Genomic DNA, 26,552 nt, shown 5'->3' with positions numbered 1-26,552 from the left:
TCATTTCCAACATCTGCCTTGTGGGTGCCACACCTTTCTGCAGCCAATAAATAGTGGGAGCTCGTGTCACCTGATACAGCACGGCAAGGGAGCTTGTCAGAGACGAGTGTCTGATTTTGGCAGAATCCACTGTGTCCCTCCCCCTGAGCCACTGCCTGCCCCTCTACCCCACCCCCCGGACACACATACCACCCGGGAGCTCCTAATATAGACCCGAGTGCTCTGCAGGAAAGGGTAAAGACTTGAGGAGCGTTTTTCATGGACGCACACTCGAGTAATGGAGCCTCCTTCACAGGTGACGAGTCACTTTGGGATGAATGCAGCGTGGGGACGGGTGCTTGTGAGACTTAAACAAGGATGTTGAGTTGCTCTGTGGATTTCAAAATGTCATGTGGGGACTGTTTTTCTCACTTTGTTGCAGCCCCCAGGGAAGGAGAAGGCAACACAGCAACGAGGAGGTGAAATCTTTGTGTGTACACATACTGTTGCCTCCTTCCCCGCTCTGGTGCATGTGTGTATACGTGTGTGTGCTCTCTGTGCCTCACAGGCGCTGACACCACGGTCTACATGGACTTCATGAAGAGCCACTGCTGCTACAAGGCCATTCCAACCAGCTGTAAACTGGTCATATTCGACACCAAGCTGCATGTGAGCCTGCAGCCGGTTTCACATCCATGTTGTTATTGCACATCCTCTCTCTGACACACTGAAGTCAATGGATTTACCTCCACAGGTGAAAACAGCCTTTTTTGCACTGGTGGCCAACGGCTTGAGAGCGGCGCCTCTGTGGGACAGCAAGGTGCAGAGATTTGTGGGTAAGAAAAAAACAGATGGATGATAACGGTCTTTGCAAAGTGGTCCTCTCTGGGAACTGACTTCCTTTTCGGTCGCAGGTATGCTGACGATTACAGATTTCATCAACATCCTCAATTGCTATTACAAGTCTCCTTTGGTGAGTACTTCACTCTGAAGCCTGGCTTTTGTGAGACGAGGGTTTATTGCCAAATTTGCTGTTGTATGTTTTGAGCAAGAAACACTATAAAGTATAAACACTATAAAAAGGATTGCGCAATAAGAACGTTAAGTTATTAACAGTTGAAGTTTGTACAGTACGACCTCTATTAGCCTCGGAAAGTTCAAGAGTAACAGTAACAGGTGGGGACATTAACTGTTGACCCGTGGATGAGGGCAGCGGCAGTCTGGGAAATAACTGTTTTTATGGCCTGAAGTTTTGGTCCTGATGTGGAAAATTGAGCCACCTAAAGTTATCGGATGAGCAAAGGTTGGATATTTGAGCTGTGAGCTGCCTGAAGAGTGAATCTGGGCCTTGACCGAAGCCTCTGCAGGTTTGCATCATTCGATCGGACCCGTCTAACGTGTGGTTCCCCCTCTCCAGGTTCAAATGCACCAGCTGGAGAGCCACAGGATCGAGACATGGCGAGGTGATTCTTCTCAAAGTAAATAACCAACACAGATCTGTGACATTACCTCAGTGCACACGTGTCAGTGAATTCCCAGTAGAGCTTGATCCTGCCTCTTTCTGTTTAGACGTGTACCTTCCGTATTCCAATCACTTCCTCATTAGTATTTCCCCGGAGGCCAGGTGAGCGCACACAACGCACGTTTCTAATTCTCACAATCCGGTTAAATACTCAAAGTGCTTTATTTCCTCGCAGCCTCTTTGATGCCGTCTATTCGTTACTCAAACACAAGATCCACCGGCTGCCCGTCATCGAGCCGGAGTCTGGAAACGTCCTGCACATCCTCACCCACAAGCGAATCCTCAAGTTCCTCCATATATTCGTAAGGCAAGCTCTGGTTCGCATATTCGGATGAAATATTCAATTTGGCGGTAGAAGTAGTTCTGTTTCTCCTACTGTGGTGTTTGGTGTTTTTTTGTATTTCAGGGTAAAAAGCTTCCCAAGCCTGCGTTCATCCGGAGGCAGATCCAGGAGCTGGGGATCGGCACGTTCAGGAACATCGCCACCGTTCAGCAGACGGCGCCGCTTCACCAGGCCCTCACCATCTTTGTGGCGCGGCGGGTGTCTGCTCTGCCGGTGGTAGACGAACAGGGTATACTCATCTATTCTTTTAAAGATTATGCTATAGAGATGTATTTGGTTGAATTGATGGCTGACTAAATGCTTTCTCAGGTAAAGTGGTGGCGCTCTACTCGAGATTTGATGTGATTGTAAGTACCACAGAGAAATCTTATGTCCTATATTATAATTTTATTGTTTAACTAAGGCTGTTTGTGATCTTACAGCAACACTATGCAACTGTTTCGCCTTAAAGTAGCAGCTTCAAAATCAGGGATCATGGGAATCATCCATTGTTCAGTTGTGTTTCAGTCCATTGTGTCGAGTTATGCAGTCAGAGATTGATAGTAACAGTTCCCCGTGCAGCATCAGGAAGTATCTGTGCTCGCTCCCCGGCAGAATCTCGCCGCCCAGAAGAGTTACGACAATCTGGACATGACGATGCTGGAAGCCGTCCGCAGGCGCTCGTGTTTCGTCGAGGGAGTAATCAAGTGCTATCCCTACGAAACCTTGGAAACCATCTTAGACCGCATTGTCCGGGCTGAGGTGGGTAGTGTGTGCAGAAGCCTCAGGATTTGTTCTAAAGGTCAAACAGAAGCACGTTGTCATTTCCCTCCTGATCCCAGGTCCATCGGCTGGTCCTGGTGGACAGGGCGGATGTGGTGAGGGGCATCATCTCTCTGTCTGACCTGCTGCAGGCCATGGTCTTATCCCCTGCTGGTATAGACACCCTTCTGTCCTAGCACCAGGGGGCAGGGAGGCCCCGGAGCCCCCTCTTCCCTCCCACCCTGTCGTCCCTTTGACCCCCACACATCATCTTGTCACACACGGACGAAAACGTCTTCCACATAACGTGCAGATGAGCAGATCTTACACCCGGAACACGAGGCATGTGCACGTGCTTCCAGTCACGCAAGCAGGGACCACCCTCCATTTTGTTTGGGTCTCATGACTGAGTGGAACCACAGCAGCTTTTATTTATGTTTTCACGAAGTCGCCACGTGATTAAAATGAGAGATCACTTCTTTGCCTGTGCTGCTGTTTACATTAATATGATGTCTGCGGCCTGTGTTATACTGGAGCATTGATATTGTGATGAATCTCTGTAGGTCTTCTCCTGCACTGTTATAAGCTGCATTTTGATCAAATTGATCAACATATGTTTACTCAATAGGATATGTTTCTGTATTAAAGATTTATAACAAAACACAGAAGTGTGTGTGTGTGTGTTTTATTTATGTTATCTAGGACTTAAAATGCTGAAACTACTGTTATATATAAGAACATTCACACATGTATTTATTTATATTTTTCTAGGGCTATGAAAACATGCACGGTTTAGATCTTTTCATTTAAGTATGTCACCTTTATGCAACCTTCCTGCAGTGGTATCTCTGACCACACGGTGGAGCCCTGGAGGTTTTAACCCTCTCCTACAGTAAACAGGAAACACGTGACTAGATTTTCTCACCTGATCCGTCCGCCCATCTGTGCAAGTGTCAAGTTGCCAGAAATGTGAAGAAAACCCGGAACCTTACTGTGTATTTAAGGTCAAATTCGTTTCTTACACTAAATATGGCGGTAGCTGTAACCTTAATAATGAATTTAAGTCTTAAATATAATTATTGTTTTGAAAACCGGATCTGTTCATATATACAAACCAGCATGCACTAAATTACGTTATATTTGACTGTCGATAACAACTTAACGTTTCATCTGAAGCCTTTACTGTGTGATTATTCTCACAGATGTCAATACTTCACCACAATTTCATTTTTTTTTTTACTTTCAATAAATAAATAGTCCTACAGCATCATTCCTGTCTTATTTTGAAAGTGACAACCGGACGTTTGTGTATCTGTACGCCCCGTGGAGTTTGACGCTGCTGTTCCCGTGATATCCAAAACAACACAACAAAGTGTGGGAGAAACATGGCGAGCGGAGAGGAGGCCACAAGACACCCCTCGGTTCCCTCCTCTTCGGTCGGCCTGGAGTCCCTCTTCCCCGCCGGGTCGTCGGAGCAGGCCGGCGGCGACTTGGACCCGGAGCTCGTCCGCCTGCGGGAGCGCCTCCAGGGCTGGCTGGCCCCCTACGAGCCGCCGCTGCTGTGGCTCCAGCGGCTGCTGGTGTGGGAGAGGCCGCTGTGCAGCATCTGCGTGGCCCTGACGCTCAACACGCTGTTCTGGTAACATCCGCGCTGGTCCCCGCTCCCACAGCTCCACACCAGCCTCACCCGGCTAGCCAGGCTAACGTCAGTGGGAATATTACGAGGGGGGGCGGTCAACACAAGTTAGCTAATCCCACGTCCTTAGCCTGATGCTAACGCAGCATGCCAAACCATTCGAACTTAATTTCCAGCCTCGTTAAAATGTCTTTACGCGTTGAACAATATCAGGAAATGCGTCATTGTGTTGTGAAAACTAAAAAAACAGATTTGCATTGAGTTGTTTCAGCTGTTAGCATTTGTGGAGCTTCATGCTAGCAAACCCTCATGTCATGCTGAGTGGCCCGGGCCCTGGTCACCAGCTGTCAGTGACAACTAGAGCCTCACGTGTACAAGAAGAACCGTCAGAGGCTCCTTGTTGATCTGCTCATTACATCTGATGTGCGACATGTTAATTGGGGACTTGTTTGTCTGCACAGGCTCCTGTCCTCCACCTCCCTGCGGCCCCTCTTCCTGCTGAGCGTCTCCCTGATGGGACTCATGCTCCTGGAGAGATGGAAGCCCAAGTTGCCCACAGTCACTGGTAATGTGGATTTAAATCTCAGGTTATGTCATTTAAAGCCATAAGATAATCCTCCATTAGTCCAGGGACAGATATGCTGTCAGTCAGTCAAATATAGACATCAGGGAAGTTCCAAGTAAACATGCAATACCTGCAAATTTAAGGGAATAGAACTAGTATATTCAGTGTAAACAGAATATAAACTTTGTGTAATATTGTAAAGTAAAGAGAGTAAAACCTGAGTTTAAGTGCAGAGTGAATAATATATTTTAAAATTCCTGTTTGCCCAAAGCGCTCCAACCATATTCAAATTTTTCTGCGAACTTCTCTTCCTCCTAATTGTGTGTTTTTCCTCCCACAGCCGCTCAGCAAGCAGAGGCTCGCCCGGTGCAAAGGTGTGTAGTGTGTACACGACAAACACATTACTACACAGGTCCTCGTCCCAATGAAACAATTCCATATAACAGCTTATGTCAAATTCCACTGAACACTGTGAGGTCTCCCTTTGACTGAGTGACATCGGTTTAACTAATGTCAGACGACTGGTCTGGTTTCAGCTGTTCTATTTGTGTTCCTCCCTCCGCTTCCATAACACGAGCATGGAACCCTACAACCTGGAGAACTTAATGTGCAGATTTTAGTTTTTTACAAGTGCTGATTTGATCGCTCCCTGCCTGTGCTTGCTTGTGTGTGTGTGTGTGTGTGTGTGTCTGTGTGTGTTCTTGGCTGCATACAGTGATACAATGGGCGTGGAGCAGCATCTGCTCAGTGTTCCTGAGCTGAGCCACCAGTTGGCTGAGAGCTACCTGCTGAGCTGTCTGTACCTGCAGGAGATGCTGCAGTACAAGCAACAGAACCACGGCAAGGTACTTTGACCCCTGACAGTGTTTCTCTCTGTTTGAGTTTGAATCTGTAAAAGGAAGTTTGTGATGGCTGAAGAGTCGGTGTACGTGCAGGTTCTCTCGTACAGGTTTGATAGCCGACTGAGCCAAACGCTGTGTGCCAAATAAACATTGCTAATCACAAACAACAAAAGACTAAAAACCCTATTAAATTCAAGGTTTGAGTCTAATGAAGGCAGGTGCTGCCGCTAAAAGAACACTTTTAGACATCCACTACTGTCATTAACAAACACACACACAGAGAAGCTTCTATTCACTTCCTTGCAGTCTCAAAGTGATGTTCGGCTTATTTCTCTTATATCTCTCTGGTTTTCAGTTCTGTGTGATGACGTGCAGCAGCTGCTTTGTACTTGCCGTGGTTGGACATTATGTACCAGGAATCATGATCTCTTACATCATAGGTGAGTCTTTAAACACCTAAACATTGCTTATGTTATGTCATTATCGTAGTGTTCTATTTCTCCATTCCGCATTCATAGATCAGGTAACTTGATTCTGGAATGCGCACCATGTGCAGTAGCACACGGTGTACCAGTTAGTTTTGGTACATGCAAAGACCACACGGCTCTCAAATGTTTTTCCCATGTGCCTGTTCAGCCCTGAGCGTGCTGCTGTGGCCGCTCGTGGTCTACCACGAACTGATCCAGCGGATGTACACGGGCCTGGAGCCAATCCTGATGAAACTGGACTACAGCATGAAGGGAGAAACCGAGCACCGCAAGCACGACAAGAGGAGTGAGTGCTGCTGTGACACCGCGAGGTTTCAGATTTATGGACACTCGCATAACATTATTATGGGATTTAAGCATCTAGGGAGCAACTAATCAATGCAGCTTAACCTCAGAGACAAAGCACTGCAAACACAGAGAGAATATTAGCCATGGTTGCACCACCAGTTACATAACTGTGACAGTGCAACCATGTTGACCTTAAAGGAAGTGTGTGATTAGAAGATTATCCGCTTACATTTGGTCCCAGATCACATTTCTCTAGTACTGTTGGTTACATTTTCTATGCAGCTGCAGCTTTGTAAATGTGTGTGTGTGTGTGTTTTAACAGAGGTGAAGAAAGAGATGGAAGAGGGGGATGAACCCAGAGCCGAAACAGAGAGTGATAGCGAGGAGGAGCTGTCTCTTTTTGCCCCAACGGTATGGACACTGAGCCCTGAAGTGTTGTGTAATACATCTCTCTTTAAAGTACCACCACATTCTCTTAGCAGCACTATGTTAACTATACCTGTATATTCACTGTAAACAGATCAGATAGATGATATGTGTGTGTTGTACTTGTGATGAAATGAAAACACTTGTGTACTTGCTCAGGTGGATGTGAAGACGACCACTCTGGCGATGGCCATCACAGACTCGGAGTTGTCGGACGAGGAGGCATCCATCTTGGAGAGTGGAGGCTTCTCCGTGTCCAGAGCCACAACTCCTCAACTCACCGACGTGTCTGAAGGTAAACAATCACAGAAGTTGTGTTTTTCTTGGGAGGAAGGTCAAAAGTCATTTCAACTCTGGATGAGGTGGTGATTAAAAGTATGTGATCCTATTATTTTCTAACTTCTACCTACGATTGGCTTTTGGTGTCTTACCTCTGCCTGGACCTAGATCTGGACCTGCAGAGTTTACACAGTGAACCAGAGGAGGCCTACCTTCGAGATCTGCCCGAGTTCCCCTCAGTCGAGGAGTTCCCGTCCATCGAGCACCACCTGCTCCACTTCCCCCTGCGAGCTCCCAGTCAGGTCGACGGGGCCCAGGCTGGTGCCCAGTCAGAGGGAGAACTGCTGAGCCCCGCCAGCCTCCTCATCCAGCACCTGGCCTCCCCGCTCCACTTTGTGAACACGCACTTCAACGGACACGGACGGCCACCCGGGGTCGAAGAGGGCATGTTGCCAGCGACGGGCCCGCGGGAGGAAGCAGCGAGTCGGGAGGAAGAGGACAAGGAAGCTGCGGTGACCCAGGGTGCACAGCAGTCCCTGGAGGCCTTGAGCGAGGAGATAGTGAGCACGGCCATCTCCACTGTGGTGCAGAACACTCTGTCGGCTCTGCTGTCGTCCAGCGAGGCCAGCGAGGAGCCCTCCCTGGCCGAGTTCCTCCCCACCGAAACCCCGCCGGGCGCTTTGGAGACCTCCGACCCGCCCACCACCACCACCACCACCGCCACTACAGTCACCACTATAGGGCCGCTGGGGCCTGGAGAAGAACTGGATGACGCGATCACGATAATCACGAGCACCAGCGAGGAGACGCATGACGACACACTTGTTGTGACCGAGGAAGAGGACTTTGAGCTTCTGGACCAAAGTGAACTGGAGCAGGCGGACGAGGAGCTGGACATCAGCTCTGACGGACGGCTGGTGGGCGGAGCTCTGGACACGCCTCCATCTCCTCAACATCCACCGCAGTCATAGCTTCTCTATCCCCTCCCCCCCCCCCTTCCCACCTCCTACTGTTTTGTTTTTATTTGTATGTTAAAACTACATTATATTCATACTGCTATATACAAAACATTTATCAAAGAGATTGGTATTTAACACGGTTGGTTGATGATCGTGCGGCGGAGGGTTGAGATCACTGGGCTCGTTCTGTTCTCACACCTCAGGGTTCAGCTCGGCCTCGGTGCCCCGGGACCATGACACTGTCGGGATCAGCAGCTTCTGTCGGGATTGTTCTGTTCGCTTAAATCCAAAAGAACCAGGCGCAGCATCGTCCTTAATGCATTTACTGTGGCGTCCCACCGCCGGCTGAGCAGATTATCGTTGTATTCGCATTTTATATTGACTCCTGCTTCATTTAGCGTTTGCTTTGAGCAAAGTTCTTACTGCGTCATGAAAAATCTCGATGCCTTTTTGTTTTCCACCTCGGCCGAGCTGAACCCTTCAACCTGGTTTTCACGCAGACGTTTATCGAAATGGTGTTATGAAGAGATGAAATGTTGGAATATATAACTATTAATATATACTATAAATTATTTAATTTAATGGTCAGTTAAAGCTTTGTTTTTTTCTTTTCTGAAATGGAGTTAATTTCTTTCCCTTCAGTTGCCCATGATGATTGATGATAAGCGTATTAATGATGACACCGTGGACATCCAGGTTTGAAAAGTAGTCCCATATTCCCGGAGTTAGTTATTCAAATAGTTTTATCCTTTGACTTTATCCGTGTCTCCGTGGTTACAGTTTTGACGGAAGCATTCGGTCATCGTTCACTTGTTGCCTGGAAACGAAAACTTAAATCTTGGACGTTTTTGGATGTTGACAAGTAGTCGAGCTCAGTGACATCAGTGTAGGGAGATAAAACACACAAAAAAAAGAAATGTTCCTGGTTGTCTTCTTTGTGACTGATGCCTCGTGTTCTATCTACACGTGAGAATAGAATTTAATTTCCCACGTCCATTTGTAATTGAGCCACACGTTATTGAATTCATTCTTGAATCTACAACTTTAATGGAAAAATGCCGGCTTCTCGTTAGGCCCGACTATTTGTACATGTGTAGTCATCACTGGGATATGTATATCTACCAAATAACTTCCTTGGTGCCACAACGAGTCCATGCATGCCATGAAGCAAGCATGTATTTAAATTTAAATATTTGAGGTCAAGTTTCCAAAAGATTCATACTTCTACCGGAGCAGATTTATTTTTCTTTATTTTTTGAAAGGATGTAAATGACAAAAAAGAAATTTAAACACTATAATCCACTGTAAAAAGAGATCCGGTTTTATTTTGTAAGCCACTCAGCATCTTCATCTCAGGGGTGGGTTGTACAAATTGAATATATAACAGACTTTATGTCCATTTCCCCTCTTGTTGTCGTGCATCGCCTTTGTACTAACCTTTACCTTTTTGTTTTCAGTCGACGCCTCCTTGTGTATAGTGTAGAAATGCTCAAAATGAACGTGTATATTCTGCATGTAAAAACCGCACTCTGTTCTCCTCGTCAGTGACAGTACAACACAAAGTTGCAAAAGAAAAACAAAAAGTTAATCGGAATGTTTCAGGGTTAGAAGAGCCAATTGAATTTGGGTTTGTTGGATATCTAAATCCACCACAAGGGGAGTTAAGGTTCTGATGTGTCCTCGTCTCAAAGAACTATAAATGGAAATAGGTGGATTTCGAGGATATTAACAGACTAGTTTGTGTATGGTAGTCGTGTGTTTTATGCTTAAAATACCGCGTCAAATATATTAAACTGAACTGTACACTTTAAAAAAAGGAATATATTTTCTAATTTCTCCCTTTTCCATAAAGAACTCAGTTTGATCTTTTACATCTGGACATATAACAGCTGTTGGTGAGTTTCACAAAGCGAGCAAAAGATTTGTTGTCATTAAATCGGTCAAATAAAACTGCAACTCCATATGTGAAACTGAAGAGAATAAAAGAACAAACTGAAACAAACATAAGATGTGGTGCTGGGTTCCTGTTTTTCTTTCCATGTGTTTTAATCTCTCAGATGTCCAGCTCGGCATCAGATTCTTCTGATCCAGGTTCTCTTTCCTGGGAAATGAACAAATTTACTTTCAGCAAATTAGAAACAACATTTTGTCGCTGTGAAAGAATTTCTGGAGCTTCACTAACCTGCATGAGTTCACTCGCAGAAACCTGAAGTCTCTCGTTCAGCGTGTAACCAACAGGCACATCAAACAGGGACCATTTATCATCTGTGAAGGTCACTGGAACTGAGAGGACGATGCCATCTGGGAGGTTGAAGCGGCCTGCGAGGAGCCAAAAAACAATCCTCTAAACTCTGGCTTCTCTATTAGAGGTTAAATATGGAATGGGCGTTTGCCGGTCAGGACGAGTGTTTCTACCTGGACATAGGACGCCCAGAGAGAAGACTCTATCTGGACTGCACTCGCCGTTCCAAGCCCTCAAGATTGTGAGGACCCCATTGGCGTTGGACATGGCAGATGCCTGGCCGGTCTTTTCAGCCACAGCTGCATGCTGACATCGAACCAAGTCCTGAAAGTCTGTCTCCAACCATTTTCTGGAGGGGAGACGGAGATGATTGGCTCTTTGGCTCCCAGCACAAACATGGGCACAGATATATGTCACAGCAGGGTCAGGTGTGGTTAGCAGTATTGTAATGTGATCGTACACCTGTGCTCGATCTTATCATAATCTTAACTTGTGTTAATGCTTAAAATAATGAAAGTTTTTAATTTAACAAACCTTTCGTGGAAGATGGTCAGGATGGGCTGGGAAAAGAAAGCTGGTCCCATAATTGCCCCATCGAAGTTGTAAACATTTGTCCTCTGCACGTCAACGTAGAAACTACCACTGATGTTTCCCCACACGTAGACGTTTGTGACATCTAGAGAAGAAGAAAGGGCCGAGTTATTTGGTCTTGCGTGCAAAGTGTTCGTGCTAGAATGCGACAGAAGTTGGGGATTTAAATGAGCTACCTGACGCCATAACTTTCAGCTTCTTTGACAGTAGGGACCTTGCTTCATTCTCCAGATGGGTTGCCATTGCGACAAATCGGTGGGTCTCAATAGAACTGGCATTGTCCAAAAGGAGAGAGCATCTCAGGTTGACAAATGAGTCCCCGGCCACGATCACCTTCACCTCCTCGTTTGCCCTGGAGTTGATCAGTCGTCCGTACTTGTTGTAGATTTCAGTGATTTCATTTATCCTCTTCTCTTTCTTCTCCTGCTCATCGGCGTTCGCTTCGTCGCTGTCATAAGACCAGCTCTCATCAGAGCAGCTGTCCTCAGACCAGCTCTCGTCCAGGAGCAGGATGACATCCGCTCCTTGGAATGCTTGCTCCAGATCTGTGTGAACGGTCACCTGTGAATAAATAAGTTTGAGTGGCTTTGCTTTCCTTGGGATTTAGTGGGGGAACAAAGTATAAGTACTGCACCTGATGGAGCATAGGGATGGCCAGGTCCTCAGCCTCCATCTTCAGCCCCTGCAGGTCCTCCTCGTCGCCCTCCAGGTCCAGGAGGTGGAGGCTGATTACAGAAGCTAGGGGGAACACCTTCGTAGAGAGCAGGTTGGGGATCAGGAAGTGGCTGGTTGGGCTGAGAGCACTGTGGAGACATTTTCACACCCAATCTGTCAACTGAGAAAACAAGTACAGTGGAGCAAAAATGGATTCATCCAACCAACCCACCTGCTGATCCACAGGTGGAGAGGTTTGATGAGGCTGAGGCGGTGCTTCTCCTCCTCCATGAAGAGCAGCTTGGCCTCCAGGTTCTCTGCTGCGATACTCAGCATCGTGTCCATGGTCATGTCAGACGTGATGTTGTAGTATTCCTACACGATTAAAGACTGATTGAAGAACCTTGCCTGTCTGGATTTTCTGATTTTAGAGGTCACATGACTTCTGTTTACCTGACAGTGCTGCACGAAGTCACTGAAGCCCCCCAGGAGCATCCCTTTGCCCCCTTGCTCCACCAGCTCCCTCCAAACCAGAGGGGAATCCTCGTGTTTCCAGTTATTAGTTTTGCAAGTGGTATCCAGCCATTCCTACCAGACACAGACAGAGGTTATAATACTACTACTAATAATACTACTACTATTACTACTACAACAACTTCCACTAATACTACTGCTAATAATAACCTTCCAGTCATCTGGGAGGATGGAGATCTTATGGATACTGAAGTTCGGCAGGCATCGCTGCAGAGCGTCCGCTAAAAGTTCTGCTTTGGCATAATAAGGACAGTCCGTTTGACCTGGAGATATGAAATCATAACAATAAGAAACATGTTTGGTTTTATTCACAGTTAAAGGCTAAAATGTCAAAAATACAACTTTACCAGCAAGCACGAATTTAGCCATTCTTCCCCAGTAAATAAACTCAAATCGTGACAGCGAGGCACTTCCGGTGTCAACAGAACCTGATGTGTAAGGCAGCTGCCTTTGTTACCACACAGTTCGGAGGTGAACTGTGGTAAACCAAAGGAAAAGTTAAATTTGGATCTTTGTCTTTTATTTTCCATAGGATGGTGAAAAACAACTTTGGTTGCTAGGAAACGGCGGGTGCAGCGCTTATTTGAGTCCGGATCGGAAACGCCACAAAAAACATCAACAATAAATACATCTTAATACACAAAGAGGTGTTATTTAACAATTTAAAAATATGTCATTCATACAAAAAAAAGTATTTAAGATTAAAAAACAATAGCCATTTCTTTTCTTTTTAGTTTGGCAGTGTTGGGGCGTACTAAGTTTACAGGGGGACCGAATATGGCGGCGCACACAGGAACAAGCGTGTTGTGAAGATGGTCGCTCTAATGTTGATGCTTTTCTCTTCGCTGAAGGACTTTAATGATCAAATGTGAAGCTGTTATTGACAATTATTTGTACGCTAAGACGCACAAGGTAGGAGGCATCGTTTAGCTAACCTATGCTAACGGGATTAGCCACCTTTTGATAACCCGGAGGAAGGAGGCTGTTGACCTTGTTGGCAGCTCAGTCACAGCACTTTGCTTTTCCCCATTCGTACGTATTTATCCTATAATATAACAGACTGAAACTGTCGCTTGATTATTGAGGCTAAATGAGGGATAGTTGTGATTATTTAACCTAAATTTTCCGGCCTCCACGCACGTTGGATAGGAGCTTCCTCATCCGGACAGGATTCCTGAAATCAACTTGGAGATTCACCTCTTCACTGGCCCCTAAGCCATCAGAGGACCATGTCTGTGTGGGTGACCGAGGAGGTGGTGAGGTGGTCCCTCCGCTTCTGCAGCCGCACATCTCAGGTGATGCAGCGCGGCCTCCTGGCGACAGCATCACCCAGAGACACAGCTCCCATCTGGGGCCCGAGGCCGAGCCAGACGTGCCTGCACGTGGGTTCTGTCAGGTCAGCGAGGTTCTATTCACAGGGCGCTGCCCACAATGAGGGTTCGGGGGGGAAGAAGCCGGCCTCCTCTTCTTCACTATCTGATAAAAGCCTTTCTGTGGTGACCGCCCCGGGACAGAAACCGGCGAAGTCCCCTTTCTTTGACCACCTGCAGCGCTGCGGCTCCCCGACAGACGTGCTGGACCTCACCTGTCGGTACGCTCCCACGGTTCGACAGGTCAGCAACTGCCTGACCCACATGTGGACCTCCACCAAGAAGATGACCGAGGAACAGCGGCGCTGCGAGCTGCAGCTGATGTTCGAGCATCCTGAATTTGACAAGCTGCTGCAAATGGCCTTGAAGGAGGTGGGGGTGATGCGCGGTGAAGATGTGGCGTACACCCTCCTGAGCATGGTCAATCTGGGGGTGCCTCAAAGCAGCCGTGTGGTCCAGACGTTTCTGCGAGTCTGTCAGGTGAGCAGTCCAGCAAGCAAAGATGTTTTTAACACATGTAATATTGTTTGCTGTTGTGTGTGTTGAAATGTTTTTTTTTGTCCACTTACAGGATAAACTGAACGAATTTGACGAGAAGAGTCTGTCCATCTTGGCTTCCTGTCTGGAACACATGGAGAGCAGCCCCAATGTGGGTGCACTGAAGGAGGGCATGAGGTACAGCTGGTCAAATACAAGATGCAAGAGTTCCTTCATAGAATAAAAACCTTCCAGCCTCTGGGATATCCAATAGCTTTCTTTTTCAGATTAATTCACATTCTTTATTGTGTCTTTATCCCAGGCTGGTGGTGGAGGCGCGTCTTCCCAGAATCAAGCATGTCATGTCCCTGCAGACCATGATGCGCATGCTGGGGAAGGACGCTCCAATGAACCTCAAACGGAAACTCGAGGTCTGATCAGGAGTCTTGTTTTTGACCATATCAGGTGCTCATCCGCCTGTCAGTGGGATTCGTACCATTTCCCATCGAACTGAGCTGTATGAATTTTAACCTGTAATCTATTACATTCTTCCAGAGAAAGGCTTTATCAATGAGCGACCAGTTCAGCCTTCCCAACGCCCAGCACATGATCTCTACAATGGCCGCAATGGGCTTCTACTCCAAACCACTGCTGGACGTCTGTAGTAACAAGATCATAGGTAAAAAAATAAATGTGTTAAATGCTTCGGTAACTCTGGTTAGGAATTGTTAGAAGAGAATAATTTAAATATTGGCTCTACTATCTTTGGACGTCTATTTTAAAGTCTTACCAATGTGCTTTCCCACTCTCCACGTCTGTCCTCTCTCGTAGAAAACGTCCACGGGATTCCATTCAACCGACTGTTCGCTGTGCTGCTCTCCTGTCGGGAGCTGCACTACAGAAACTTGGACCTGCTCACCTGCATTTCCGACTATGTCACCTCCACGCTTGAGTTATGGACCAACAAGCAGGTGCTGAAACACACAGCTGTCTCCTAATCCATTTTTGTTAAATGTTGAATCATGGTTTGTCCTCTGTAGTGTATTTTATACACAAATATCTAAAGACGCGAGCTGTGTATGTGATTTGCCTGAGTCTGTGTCTTTGCTGATTCTTTTTTTCACCGTTACTCTTTGTGCTTCTCTCCTGTCTAACCAGATGATCCTCTTCCTCTCCGTGTTTGAGAACCTCGCCTTCTCTCCTGCGCCCTTAATGGAGACGTTTGTTGAGAAGGTGATCGCCCGCCCAGATGACCTGACGCTCAAAGACCTCCTCTGTGTCCTGAAGGTGTACTCGTCTCTGAACTACGATCTGCAGCAGCACAGACAACCGTAGGTCACTCACATGTCTCCATCTTTCTATTGTATGAGACTATGTGTCATTTACCACATTAATGAAGCCAAGTTGTTCTGAATAAATTATAGGATTTATGTTGGGTTTAATTTTTCTGCACCAGGTTCCTGGACGGTCTCACTCAGGTTCTGGAGTCCTATCTGCCCAAGATGTCTGGGTTTGGGCTTTTAAAAGCTGTTTTCCATCTGGGTCTACTGGGCCACTTCCCCTCGGCACCACTGGAGCAGCTCCTGCACAATAGCACAGTGGAGCAGCTCAACACGACAAGTGAGACACTGAACACACACATGCACAGTGTATGGTTCTCATCCTATTCTTGGTTCTTCTTCTGTACATTTTCAGTTTCTAACTACTCCCACATACCTCAACTGATTTCAACCCTTCAAACATCAATATTACCAGCGTCATTTAGTATTTCATTTTCAGAATTCAGGTTGGGCCAATCCATTTCCTTTTCATTTGAATTGTTTAATTTCATCCATTTCAACATATTCTATTTCTCCACAGCGTCGAAGCCGAGCCAGAATCGAATGTTTCAGACGATAGACCTGTGCCTCCGTCTCGACCGTCCCCGTCTCCCTCGTCCCCTGACCGTCCCGCCATCCTTACTGGGAGACCCCACCCACTGCCCTCCGTCAGTCAACCAGTGGCTCTCGCAATGTTTGCAGAGTGTGATGGAGGACCAGGCTGACTCGATGCTGCAGGAGGCAGTGATGGTGGAGAACTTCTACCTCATAGGTAAAGAGGATCTCCGTGATGCACTGAATCCTTTTTCTGTTTGATGATGTCATTTAGCTCTGTACCTTCCACTATGCAGTGATTTTCATTACAAAATGTGTAATGTGTGTGTGTGTGTGTGTTGTATCTCAGATGCCGTGATAACCAAACCTCTGTCAAACCAAACCCCAGTGCCCGAAGCGACTAGTGAAGGAGAAGCGTTGTCTCCAGCAGAGAGCAGTCAGAGGTAAGAGATCCGCTCCCATGTCAGAAATGAACAAAAAAGCAATTATCAGCAAATCTCTTCAGTGTTTGGTTCCTGTGCACTAAGTGTAGGTCATGTCTGGTGACGCCAGAGGATGTGTGGAGGTTTTGTTCTGATAATATCCGGCTGTGACGCATTTGGAGTTAACTGGATATGCAACTAAAAAGACAATATAACGAGCTCACCACGGCACTGAATTGTGTTTTACATGTAGACTATTTGTAACTATTGTGTTATTATTATTATTAACTTGTACTACACCTGCAGCTGCTCTGGGGTTTTAATTCCTGTTTTACAACACACAGATGTTCAGTTTCATCCTGTCTTGCCTGTTTCTAAATTAAAATGTTGACCTTTTAAAAGCTGATAAACCCTTTTTCTCCTTGTCCTAGATTTGCAGTCATTTACGCACCTACGTCAGCTTTTTGCTACCGTACCTCCAATCCTCGTGGGTCCCTGGCGGTAAAGCTTCGCCACCTGAAGATCTTGGGATATAACCCTGTTCTGGTGAGACTCCGAAATGACCTCAGTTAGATTTTGGCAAATTAGAGGAATTACAGAATCCTCATATCTGGAGGGAAGTAAGAAGTACAGTTACAAATTGGTGTAACCACAAACATTGCTATGGATTTCTGCAATGTCAGTGTGTTGAGTGCATCTCAGTGATAACACGATTTTATATTGTTTTTGTAAAATCCAGGTATTGGAGCAAGAGCTGCAGTCTGTGTCTGAGGAAAAGAGGACTGAGTTCCTCAGGGGACAGATTTATCCAGAACACCACAGGTCAGACACACAACCGCAAATGGAGCAACTACAATCCTGAAGACAGACGTCGGTGTTAAATGGACGAAACCATCATGAATTTACATCTTATTGCTTTGTAAACAAGAAAATAAATTAATGAAGTGTATAAAATGTACGTGGTCTCTGAAAAACTGTGATTATAGTATAAATAAAACTGACTGTTTGTATTCCTAAAGCAAGACAAAAAGTGTTTGAATTTCAATTTAATCATGCGCTTCATCCATAATTAAAAATAAAATGATAGTTTAATTTATTTTAATTGTCAATACCAGTGATAAGAAGGGGTTTTAGAGTTAAGAATGATGGTGTGGCAGACAAACTCACTTCGGCTTTCCCATCTTATCAGACAGGAGCCGTGCCCCAAAAGTCCAAACCCATCCACTGAGCTGACAACATCCCTATTATAAGGGTAAATAATGTTAGGTTGCAACTCTGAAAAGGGGAAAACCACTGATTTAAAAAAAAGAAGGAGGATGGAGGAGTGACTGCGGGGGAGGGAAATGCTCTTTTCTTACAATACGGCTACAAAATCCGCCAGAAACAACGAGTCAATCTTTCTGATGCTTTTTGCAGCAGATGAGTAAAACCAAAGCCGCTAAACGAAACCAAGAAACAACCTGTGTGCGCTTGCAGTAGCTGCATAGAAACTGCAAGGTGAGCAAGGTGACGGTTTAGTCCCTGTGAGGCCACCACGTTTGCAGAAAATACGAGAAGGGGGGTGGAACTAGGTGGAGGAGGACAGGAAGTGGTGCAGATTGTTGTTCTTTGATGTGTGCGCCTCTCGTCGTCGTTTATCTGATTCTCAGTGACGTCGACTCTGAGAAAACACGGTCTAGTGTTACTGTTTTCACGGATAGAAGAGCGTGGAAAAAGTGAGATGTTTATGGTAATATATGTTTTTGACACCAAAGCTTTTAGAGGCCCCCTGGTGTTTTTTATTTGTATTTAATGGTCGCTGATGCACTCAGACTTAAGAGCTGAATGAGCCGCTTGCGGTTTAAAACCCCTCATAGTGACACCACCTGCTGCCGTGACCACAGAGATGGGGGTTCCTAGAGGGGGCGAGGGGGGGGGGGGGGGGGGGGGGGGGTGCGCGCGTGTGTGTGTTTGTGAGAAACAGGCAGAGACAATGAGGGAGCTGAACGCGATACAAGCGAAACCAAAACCGTTAATTTATTGTTTGTTTTTTACAGCTGCAAAGGGAACTTCTGCGTTTTCGATGTGTAGACACGACAAGCGTGATTTACACTTAAAGAAGAAAAAAACATCACAATAATGTTCTTTTCAAAACAAGCGACAAGGACGTCCCTTCTTTTTTTATACATAAGTAGTGGGCATAGTTGGGAAAATGCTCAGAGGCCGTGTGTGAGATCAGAAGTGTCGTGGGATCGGTTTCTGAATCCCTCTTTTCTTCCTGCCGTCCCTCATTCCTGCTGGTTTGGTGTTCATGTAATCACTCTGGGAAGCTTCTTTCCTCATCCTGACCTGGAAGACGCATGAAGAAAACATTCACCGGCATATCTCAATGTTGTACCAGTAAGAACCAAATATTCCACAGACTGAATTTCCGGCTCAGGGGAGGCAGCTCCAGCTCATTTAAATACTCCCACATCTCTATTAATTTCTATTCTCTTCACTTAGATTTTTATTTTGATATATTTCTTTTCTTTCAAGTTCACAGTTTTGATCGGGCAGCTCTTCCTCAACATTACCCAGTGTTTTAATAAATTGTATGTTCTTCTTGGTGTATATTTGATATTTCAAACTCCTCAGTGTCAGAGGAACATCTTACCCAGATGACGATGGCGATGACGGTGACAGTTCCGCTGTAGATGCTTAGAAACGCCACAATCACAATCCACATCCAGAAAAGATGTCTGCTTGGATTATCATCACAGATACTGCTGCCTACAGTGGTGTCTTTCTTGAACCTGCAGGGGTGTCCTGGAAGAAAGCATTTCCAGGAAATACCCAGTGTACCGTTATAGTGTGCACAGCAATGTTTTTAAACATGCACTTTCCATCAAAACGCATCTAGATTTACCTTTAACAAGCTTCAGCACAGCACTGGGAACTGTTTTCAGGGGCGGAGGGAACATAACGAGGCCCTCGCATCTGTAGGATCCATAGCTGCTCTCAGTCACCCCGGTGAGGACGAAATCCACCGATCCCTGCTCCACCTTCACGCCAACCCTGGTTTGCAGCGACGTGCATTTCAGCGTTTTGTTTTCACGCGTGCATGTGGCGTTGGAAATCAGTTCCTGCTCCTTGAAAAGTTTGAATCTAATTTCGTCTGCAGTCACGTTTGGGCACGGCACAAACACGTCTTCTCTGCCGGGTACGCAGACAGTATTCAGCTGCACTGGAGAGGAAAAACACGCAATGTGTCAGTTCAAGAGAGTTTTCCACAGTATAATGCAGCGTTGTGTTTGCTGTTGCTGGATTAAACCTAGGGCCAAACCACTTTTCAAAGAAAATGGCTTCTGACTGCTGCATTAACCAATGAATTTACTTGCGTTTAATTCCCCAGAACTGAAATTCAACCCACACGGAATATATTATCACGTCTAGTGCACCTCTGTTAACCAGCATCACTTTCACACATTCAGATGGAAAACAGAAATCTGCTCGAGTGGCATATGACTCAGAAGGTTGAGGTTAAGGTGAGGCAGTACCTGGTGTTGTGTGTTTTAGTGTTGAAACGAAGGCAAAGGGTTATTTGATATCCCTCTGTTGGCCCACGTATCGATTTATTCAGGCCATTTGAAGTACTGGTGAGCTGGTTAGACGTGAGGATATGTTCATTGTAAGCTATAGGGAAACAGAGGTACTTTCAGCTCTGACTTTTCATGTTGTATGTGTTTAAACTTAACTGAATAGCAGTTAAAGTAATAAAATACCACCTCCGCAATTTCCAAATACACTAAATACACTAATCTCCCTGTTCACTGTATAGAGACTGAGGAATGCTCACCTCAGTGTTCACAAACCAAACTGTCCCACGCACGCACAGGAAATTCTCTCGTTTTGATAAACTGCGTGTGCAGTTAAGACTTACCATCGCAGGGGCACGTGCTCAGAGACACATGCGTGGCACATGATAACCTGCAGCCCAGCAGCAGCAGGAACGTCCAGCCGACGCTCGTCCTCATCTCTCGCAGCGTGAGTGTGAATTTGCCTCCAACAGAAGAATGATGTCCCACAAGGCTTTTCCCTCTCATCACATTAACACCCGAAGATCATCCAACAGCCAGCCACACGAGCCATCACTCCGATTCTCTCCGCCCTGGTGCCGTGCATGCGTCCCACTGACGGTTAAACATCACGTCCCCGTTGTGTCTATTGACTGAAACACTCCCACTGTGCTGCAGCGGCTGCACCTCATACTCTCTCTCTGTCTTGAGGGAAAACATCCTGTTTCAGAAAAAACACTTCCTCTGCTGAAGTTTCCGTTCTCTCCCAGTGTGACCTTCTGAGGCCTTTAAGTGTCAGTAATGTAAGATCATGATCATATGTTCATTTACATATGATCATAGGATCCCAAACTTGTTTCCCCCTGAGCCCAAAAATCACTGCACTGTGTTGCATATGCTGTCACTGGTTTGCCATAATCACCTTATGGGTCATGTGCGGATGAAAATCAGAAGTATACCAACATATTTTGTTATTTGCATAGTTTTATGTTATGCTTTCTTTTTCGTTCTGGTAACAATTGTGGCTAACGAATGTTTGAAAGTTGCAACCTTTGCGAACCAATGATTTACACCACAAGCTCATTGCTCGATAGTTCTGTTCCTATTGCTGTGGATGTGATTTAAGGATTGTTTTTTGTAAGTTGGGGTAAAATCTCATGCGCTATATAATTGAACTAATGCACTATGGTAATTATTAAGAAGATTTGTGCAGTAAAACAACATGGAATCATTGTGAATTTGTGTTTTTGCAATGCACTCACTGTCTATGCATAAAGGCTGGATTTTATTAACCAATCATAAACCTATTTTAAACAACAGTTTAAAACTCGTGGTTCCCTTTGAATGCATGAACTATAATTTAAAAACATTTTTGCATGTAAGCGACAGAACTTGGTCGAAATTTGTCAGTGTAAAAATGTGTGTTTACTGCTGAGCAGGGGCGTCGTTAGGCCTGTTTTAGGGGGGCTGAAGCCCCCCTAAAATGTGCTTCAGCCCCCCAAAATAATTATTGTGATTTTTTATAACTCTAACATGCAACATGTCATTTTAAATTGACTTCAGGGCCATGAACATGTCTTCTGATCTGATATTGACCTCAACCATGAATAAATTGAAATAAATGTGTATATATACAGTAAATATATAAATGATAATGACTTGTGTGTGTGTGTGTACGTGTGTGTGTGTGTATGCGTGTGCGTGTACGTGTATGTGTGTGTGTGTGTGTGTGCATGTGTGTGTGTGCGTGAGTGTGTGTGCGTGTCAGATGGGCGTGGTCAGTGTGATGGGTGGGCCCTCAGATGAGATGATAGTATTATTATTGTATTGTTGTCATAATTAATATGTAGATTTGACCAAATGTAAAAAAGTTAAGAAACATTGTTTGTCTATGCTCTGCTGTGTTCATATGAATAGTAGCAAACTAAATGAATCACACTGATTTGTTTCACTCCAACACTGTGTTAATTGATCAATGAATGCTGTGTGTATATTCAGAAAGACAGAGGTAGATGTTACTGTACTAGTTATTTTTATTCAAAAAGTTTAACATATTTACAACACATCATTAGATCATTTCAAATATGTACAAAGGGGGACAGGGGAGGGGTTTGTTTTGAGAAGTAGAAAAAGGGTGAGGGCGGGGGCTTCTCCACCTCTTCTCTCTCCTCCAGCTCATCTCGGCCTCCTCCTTTCTGTAGCTCAGTCCCATAGTTGGAGTTTTCTCCTGCTGCAGTTTCGTTTCCTTTCGGCCCTGAAGCAAGCACCTTCTCGTTCTCCTTCTCCATGTTGACCTCCACCTCACTGCTCACTTGTGCAGACTTGCTTCCAGAATTTTTGCCTTGGCCTGACAGCCAGTGAGCTCGGCCAAGCAGTCAACATAGGCCCTGAGGCGAGCATGCCCTTTCTCTACCTCCTTCGTTATGACAACATCTTTGTCTTTCAGCTGGTTTTCCAGCTGCTCCACCTTCTCCGTCAGGGCCTGGATCTCATTCTCCTTCTCCGTCTCCATCTCCCTCTCGGTCTCAGTCTCAATCTTAATCTCCTTCTCCTTCTCCGTCTCCTTCTCCTTCTCCTCCTCCTTCTCCTTCTCCACCGCCATCTTTATGATATCATCTCTGTCTTTAAGATGGTTTTCCAGCCGCCACACCTCCTCCTTAAGAATCAAAATGTTCCTGTTGGCTCGGAGGATTTCGACATTGTAGATCGTCACAAGTTTCTCCTTCTCCTTGTCCTTCTCCTTGTCCTTGTACTTCTCCTTCTCTTTCTCCTTCTCTTTCTCCTTCTCTTTCTCCTTCTCTTTCTCCTTCTCTTTCTCCTTCTCTTTCTCTTTCTTCTTCTCTTTCTCTTTCTCCTTCTCCTTCTCCTTCTCTTTCTCTTTCTCTTTCTCCTTCTCCTTCTCCTTCTCCTTCTCCTTCTCCTCCTTCTCTTTCTCCTTCTCCTTCTCCTTCTCCACCTCCACCTCCACCTCCACCTCCACCTCACTGCTACATCCTGTATCAGGCTGGGGTCGCTCCTGGTGCAGCCTTGCTTCCATCAGCTTAACCTTGGCCTGACAGTCAGTTAGCTCAGCAAGGCAGTCGAGATAGGCCCTGAGGCGAGCGCGCCGTTTCTTCACCTCCTTCGCTATGACAACATCTTTCTCTTTCAGCTGGTTTTCCAGCTGCCCCACCTTCTCCTTCAGGGCCTGGATCTCATTCTCCTTCTCGGTCTCGGTCTCAATCTCCTTCCTCTTCTCCTTCTCTTTCTCCTTCTCTTTCTCTTTCTCCTTCTCTTTCTCCTTCTCCTTCTCCTTCTCCACCGCCATCTTTATGATCTCATCTCTGTCTTGAAGCTGGTCTTGCAGCTGCCACACCTCCTCCTTAAGAGCATTGATCTTCCTGTAGGCTGTGAGGAGTTCGTCATTGAGGATCTTCAGAATATCTGGTTTCTCCATGGTTCACCACAGAGAGTAGATGTATCTTTTGAAGAAGCTGTTGGATGAGTTGATGCACTGTTTTCCGAAGAAGTTTCTGCTCTTGTCTGGAACTTGAAGTCAAAAGGCTTTATGTCTGCAGGTGACAGGATGAAATAGTGTGTAAGATTTAGGTGAATTTGATCAATCAAACATTCAATATAAAACAATTGACACAGATAGAGAGACACACGCAGAGAGAATGAGAGAGAGAGAGAGAGAGAGAGACAGACTGGCTGGTTTAAGCGAGAGAGAGAGAGAGAGAGAGAGAGAGAGAGAGAGAGACTCCCCTTCTGCTACTTGTGTATCTGGTTGCCATGGAAACTCAACTGAATGCAACTGCTCTCTCCTCACTGGGAAGAGAGAAATCTAAACTCTGAGTGCACCACTCAAACAACTATAATTCAGAAACTATAAGTCCTATCTGTGAAATAAAGACATCGGGAGAATTCCAAGACTTTGCCGGACACAGATATATTTGAAATTTGTGAGAGTAAAAAAATGGGACCGTGTGAGCAAGTTATGCAAGTTGATGCTCCTTCCAGAAAAGTTTTCTCTGAAATAACATTAGACCCAATAGAGAGGGATTGTTTTTTTCCTTAAAGGAGCTACACACCTCATGTAATGTGCTCCTAGCATTAACTTAAGCTTCCGTCAACTTGTCCTTCAACACATTCAAACTACACATTAACCAAAACATCACCAGTAAATGTTTTTTTGAAATAAAACTTCCCTCATCAATCACCATGGCACCAAGCCCCTTTGATTTGAATTTGAATCTGAATTTGATTGGCAGTGATGGAAGCTGTTGTTTTTTTACCTGTTCTTAAATACTAAAGTTAAACACCAAGGTTAATCTTCCCAATGTTACAAAACACATCGTTTGGTAGAATAAGCTGTGAAATGGGAACATTTCCTGGTGCTACAGGTGTTTTGTCCACAATGCCTCGCTCTGCCTGGCCTCGGCGACCTAACGCTACTTAGCATCACGTTAACACATATCACTCCTTAAGATAAGCAGCAGAAAACACAAAAGAAGCCAGCAACAATATTTTCACATTTGTCATAAAACCAACAGAAAGCAGCACATTATCAACATGTAACAGCAGAAGCTTCATATTATACAGTGGTTTAATTTCAAACTTGAATAATGAGCCTGAATTGTATTGGTTAGCATGCTGGGTATATACAGAGAGAGAGAGTGAGACATGACTTACCTCAGTCAAGGTCAGAGTGCAATAGCAACTGTCTTAAAATGTAACAGTATTTAAAGCAATCAACAGCCAATCAGAGGTCTCCTATCAAAATACCAACTTTGATGCTGTTCATCAAAGCATCAAAGGAGGTATTGAGAGAGTGTCCCTGTCAATCAAAAATAATCTTCTATTTCAAATCTTAGCATCTGGTTGCTATGGTGTTAGAACCACCTACTGATGAGGAAGTTTTGCAATCATTTATTTCGGTAAATAAAAACAGGACGTTTAATTTTGGTGGACTATTAATTGCGTCATTCTTGCAGCATCTGATCTTGAATTTTTTAATGGCTCCTGTCTTATCACCTTCTTGTCTTAGTATTAATATATATATATATATATATATTTATATATATATATATATTATATATATATACAATATATACTTACATATATGTTTATATACATATACATATACATATGCATGTATACATACATACAAAAGAAAATAGAAATAGAAAATGTATTTTGTTTCATTTAATTCTCTATTGTTCATTTTGTCGTGTAACTCTTAGCCGCAGTATTTCATCACAAACGAACATGTGAACATTATACAACCCAGGATATTTTCAAACAAAATTCAGACTTAAATAGTTTAAATTTATTTTATCAAGAGGTTCATGTCCCACTGTATGGAGAACATTTAAGAAAAGACGATTTTCTACAACCACAAATTCCATTGCACAAGTGTTTTGCAGCAGAAAATACCTTCATAGGTGTCTATGGATGAGAGTAATACAGCTCAGAACTCAAACAAAACCTAAAGAATCACGGAGACGGATGACCTATTACAATACATATGACTAACTGGATATGAAATGACTTCTACAAGAGGATATGAGATTTTGATCATTTTGCGCAGCCCTAGTTTTCATTGAAATGCTTGTTCTCTCACATGAAAATACTTTGTTCTTTAGAATGCACAACAATGTTTGTCAGTAGGACTTCCTGATATCTTCCTCAACGATGAATGGACACACATTCTGTTCATCCACCAACTGCCCTACCTTACACACGGCATGAGAGTATGATTTTGAAGGTCAGATTTCAAAAACATCTCAGAGTTAATTTTTACTGTTTTAGATTCTTACTACTGGAGATCCTTGGGGAGTCTGCATCGCTGCTGCGCTGGCTTTCTCACTCTGCCATTACAGCCAAGGAGTTTAGCTCACAGTAAATGATGCACGGAGTGAAATTGTAAGTACAGGTAGTTACAGAATGTGGCTATCTGTAGTTGTTAATGATTGTTACCTGCTTAAATTTAGGTTTACTTGAGGCAAATGAAAGGGAATATTGTAATGAGCTATGTTAACATTAAGCTAGCTAGCTAGCTATTTTGTTAGAAAATGTCTCCAGTGAGCAAATTTGAAATGTAAGAAATAACTATCGACAGCACTCTATTCTTTGCATTAATATCTATCTCTAGTATTTTAAAACAATAATATCAGTGCCTATAGAATGTTGTTGTTTATAATCAGTTCATATTTGTGTTGTCAAATATCACAACGACCCTGAAATTCTGTCTCTTCTGTTATCGTGTGGCGTGTGTGACCAGAAGTGCGATGACCCGGTGTTCCAATGCAACCGGGCAAAGTTTACTGAACACACTGAGTGAGGAGTTCCAAACAGATATTGAACTGGTTTCAAGTGACATTTGTGTGGCGGCCAAAAGTGTCATCACCTCACTAAAATTCAGAGAATCAGTTTTGAGAAGTGAACAAGAAACCGTCTCAACACTCTGAATATCAGTTAGGCATCATTATCTTTTTTTAAAGCACATAGAAGTGTCTACACAGTGGGTTTGAGACGAAGGTGCAATGTGTGTCTTGGTCCACTAGATGGCATCAAATCATTGTATTTTGATCAGTCTAGTGCTAAATTGCTATAAAAGCAAGAAATAATTTAAAAAGTGTTCTTCTCTAAGATTCTTACTATTTCTAGTTTTGTGCAGGATTTACAGACTAAGAGAAGGGATTAGAGGCCATACAAATATTAACTTTGTGTGGCCACACATGGTGACAGGTTCATTGTGAAGTGGGGATTATAGCATTCATTAAAAATGTTGTCTGATGAAGGG

At 44.6% G+C, this 26,552-nt stretch overlaps 5 protein-coding genes across 6 annotated transcripts; 3 read left to right on the top strand and 2 right to left on the bottom strand.

Annotated features, from left to right (window-relative positions):
• The first annotated feature begins 174 nt into the window (after positions 1 to 174).
• prkag3a (protein kinase, AMP-activated, gamma 3a non-catalytic subunit) lies at positions 175 to 3,207 on the top strand. Its single transcript, XM_053416914.1, has 12 exons — positions 175 to 295; positions 422 to 458; positions 548 to 648; positions 734 to 815; positions 894 to 952; positions 1,397 to 1,442; positions 1,549 to 1,603; positions 1,677 to 1,803; positions 1,908 to 2,073; positions 2,154 to 2,191; positions 2,439 to 2,585; positions 2,666 to 3,207. Exons 1-12 carry the CDS (start codon positions 278 to 280, stop codon positions 2,780 to 2,782), a joined length of 993 nt encoding a protein of 330 aa, XP_053272889.1. The 5' UTR covers positions 175 to 277; the 3' UTR covers positions 2,783 to 3,207.
• Positions 3,208 to 3,539: 332 nt separating this feature from the next.
• retreg2 (reticulophagy regulator family member 2) lies at positions 3,540 to 10,075 on the top strand. The gene is made up of 10 exons (XM_053416903.1): positions 3,540 to 3,589; positions 3,876 to 4,224; positions 4,683 to 4,786; positions 5,127 to 5,160; positions 5,502 to 5,631; positions 5,984 to 6,068; positions 6,265 to 6,402; positions 6,727 to 6,815; positions 6,990 to 7,125; positions 7,278 to 10,075. The coding sequence occupies exons 2-10, from the start codon at positions 3,971 to 3,973 to the stop codon at positions 8,078 to 8,080; spliced, it is 1,773 nt and encodes a 590-aa protein (XP_053272878.1). The 5' UTR covers positions 3,540 to 3,589; positions 3,876 to 3,970; the 3' UTR covers positions 8,081 to 10,075.
• On the bottom strand, positions 8,603 to 12,660 carry mdh1b (malate dehydrogenase 1B, NAD (soluble)). The gene is made up of 10 exons (XM_053416906.1): positions 12,437 to 12,660; positions 12,240 to 12,352; positions 12,009 to 12,143; positions 11,788 to 11,930; positions 11,536 to 11,704; positions 11,078 to 11,462; positions 10,845 to 10,986; positions 10,484 to 10,659; positions 10,251 to 10,387; positions 8,603 to 10,169 (listed from the first exon to the last, which is right to left on the bottom strand). Exons 1-10 carry the CDS (start codon positions 12,456 to 12,458, stop codon positions 10,122 to 10,124), a joined length of 1,470 nt encoding a protein of 489 aa, XP_053272881.1. The 5' UTR covers positions 12,459 to 12,660; the 3' UTR covers positions 8,603 to 10,121.
• A 205-nt stretch (positions 12,661 to 12,865) lies between these two features.
• On the top strand, positions 12,866 to 17,250 carry fastkd2 (FAST kinase domains 2). Of its 2 annotated transcripts, XM_053416902.1 has the most exons (12): positions 12,866 to 13,121; positions 13,239 to 13,939; positions 14,031 to 14,134; positions 14,259 to 14,367; positions 14,492 to 14,615; positions 14,768 to 14,907; positions 15,095 to 15,267; positions 15,393 to 15,556; positions 15,797 to 16,027; positions 16,160 to 16,253; positions 16,664 to 16,778; positions 16,972 to 17,250. In XM_053416902.1, the coding sequence occupies exons 2-12, from the start codon at positions 13,319 to 13,321 to the stop codon at positions 17,092 to 17,094; spliced, it is 1,998 nt and encodes a 665-aa protein (XP_053272877.1). In that variant the 5' UTR covers positions 12,866 to 13,121; positions 13,239 to 13,318; the 3' UTR covers positions 17,095 to 17,250. The 2 variants fall into 2 exon arrangements, with proteins under 2 accessions (XP_053272877.1, XP_053272876.1); XM_053416901.1 differs by having other exon boundaries at positions 12,866 to 13,939.
• Positions 17,251 to 18,225: 975 nt separating this feature from the next.
• On the bottom strand, positions 18,226 to 20,461 carry LOC128430830 (uncharacterized). Its single transcript, XM_053416910.1, has 4 exons — positions 20,134 to 20,461; positions 19,120 to 19,437; positions 18,868 to 19,019; positions 18,226 to 18,560 (listed from the first exon to the last, which is right to left on the bottom strand). The coding sequence occupies exons 1-4, from the start codon at positions 20,294 to 20,296 to the stop codon at positions 18,447 to 18,449; spliced, it is 747 nt and encodes a 248-aa protein (XP_053272885.1). The 5' UTR covers positions 20,297 to 20,461; the 3' UTR covers positions 18,226 to 18,446.
• Between the last annotated feature and the right edge of the window lie 6,091 nt (positions 20,462 to 26,552).

The sequence above is a fragment of the Pleuronectes platessa genome, chromosome 24, assembly GCF_947347685.1.
Source record: "Pleuronectes platessa chromosome 24, fPlePla1.1, whole genome shotgun sequence".
Taxonomy (NCBI): domain Eukaryota; kingdom Metazoa; phylum Chordata; class Actinopteri; order Pleuronectiformes; family Pleuronectidae; genus Pleuronectes; species Pleuronectes platessa.
This window is presented reverse-complemented; position numbering and strand designations above follow the sequence as displayed.

What these genes read in the sequence shown, in the direction of transcription:
- LOC128430830 (XM_053416910.1), bottom strand. Translation starts at nt 20,296, where the DNA reads ATGAGAGGGAAAAGCCTTGTGGGACATCATTCTTCTGTTGGAGGCAAA. An exon ending in GAGCACGTGCCCCTGCGATG is followed by an intron (nt 19,438 to 20,133) that starts GTAAGTCTTAAC and finishes TTTCCTCTCCAG; the next exon opens with TGCAGCTGAATACTGTCTGC. An exon ending in TCATCGCCATCGTCATCTGG is followed by an intron (nt 18,561 to 18,867) that starts GTAAGATGTTCC and finishes TGCGTCTTCCAG; the next exon opens with GTCAGGATGAGGAAAGAAGC.
- fastkd2 (XM_053416902.1), top strand. Translation starts at nt 13,319, where the DNA reads ATGTCTGTGTGGGTGACCGAGGAGGTGGTGAGGTGGTCCCTCCGCTTC. An exon ending in ACCTCAAACGGAAACTCGAG is followed by an intron (nt 14,368 to 14,491) that starts GTCTGATCAGGA and finishes ACATTCTTCCAG; the next exon opens with AGAAAGGCTTTATCAATGAG. An exon ending in CTGCAGCAGCACAGACAACC is followed by an intron (nt 15,268 to 15,392) that starts GTAGGTCACTCA and finishes TTTCTGCACCAG; the next exon opens with GTTCCTGGACGGTCTCACTC.
- retreg2 (XM_053416903.1), top strand. Translation starts at nt 3,971, where the DNA reads ATGGCGAGCGGAGAGGAGGCCACAAGACACCCCTCGGTTCCCTCCTCT. An exon ending in CAAGTTGCCCACAGTCACTG is followed by an intron (nt 4,787 to 5,126) that starts GTAATGTGGATT and finishes TTCCTCCCACAG; the next exon opens with CCGCTCAGCAAGCAGAGGCT. An exon ending in ACTCACCGACGTGTCTGAAG is followed by an intron (nt 7,126 to 7,277) that starts GTAAACAATCAC and finishes GCCTGGACCTAG; the next exon opens with ATCTGGACCTGCAGAGTTTA.
- prkag3a (XM_053416914.1), top strand. An exon ending in CAAGGTGCAGAGATTTGTGG is followed by an intron (nt 816 to 893) that starts GTAAGAAAAAAA and finishes TTTCGGTCGCAG; the next exon opens with GTATGCTGACGATTACAGAT. An exon ending in ACTCGAGATTTGATGTGATT is followed by an intron (nt 2,192 to 2,438) that starts GTAAGTACCACA and finishes GCTCCCCGGCAG; the next exon opens with AATCTCGCCGCCCAGAAGAG.
- mdh1b (XM_053416906.1), bottom strand. Translation starts at nt 12,458, where the DNA reads ATGGCTAAATTCGTGCTTGCTG. An exon ending in ACTTCGTGCAGCACTGTCAG is followed by an intron (nt 11,931 to 12,008) that starts GTAAACAGAAGT and finishes TTAATCGTGTAG; the next exon opens with GAATACTACAACATCACGTC. An exon ending in GCTGAAAGTTATGGCGTCAG is followed by an intron (nt 10,987 to 11,077) that starts GTAGCTCATTTA and finishes CTTCTTCTCTAG; the next exon opens with ATGTCACAAACGTCTACGTG.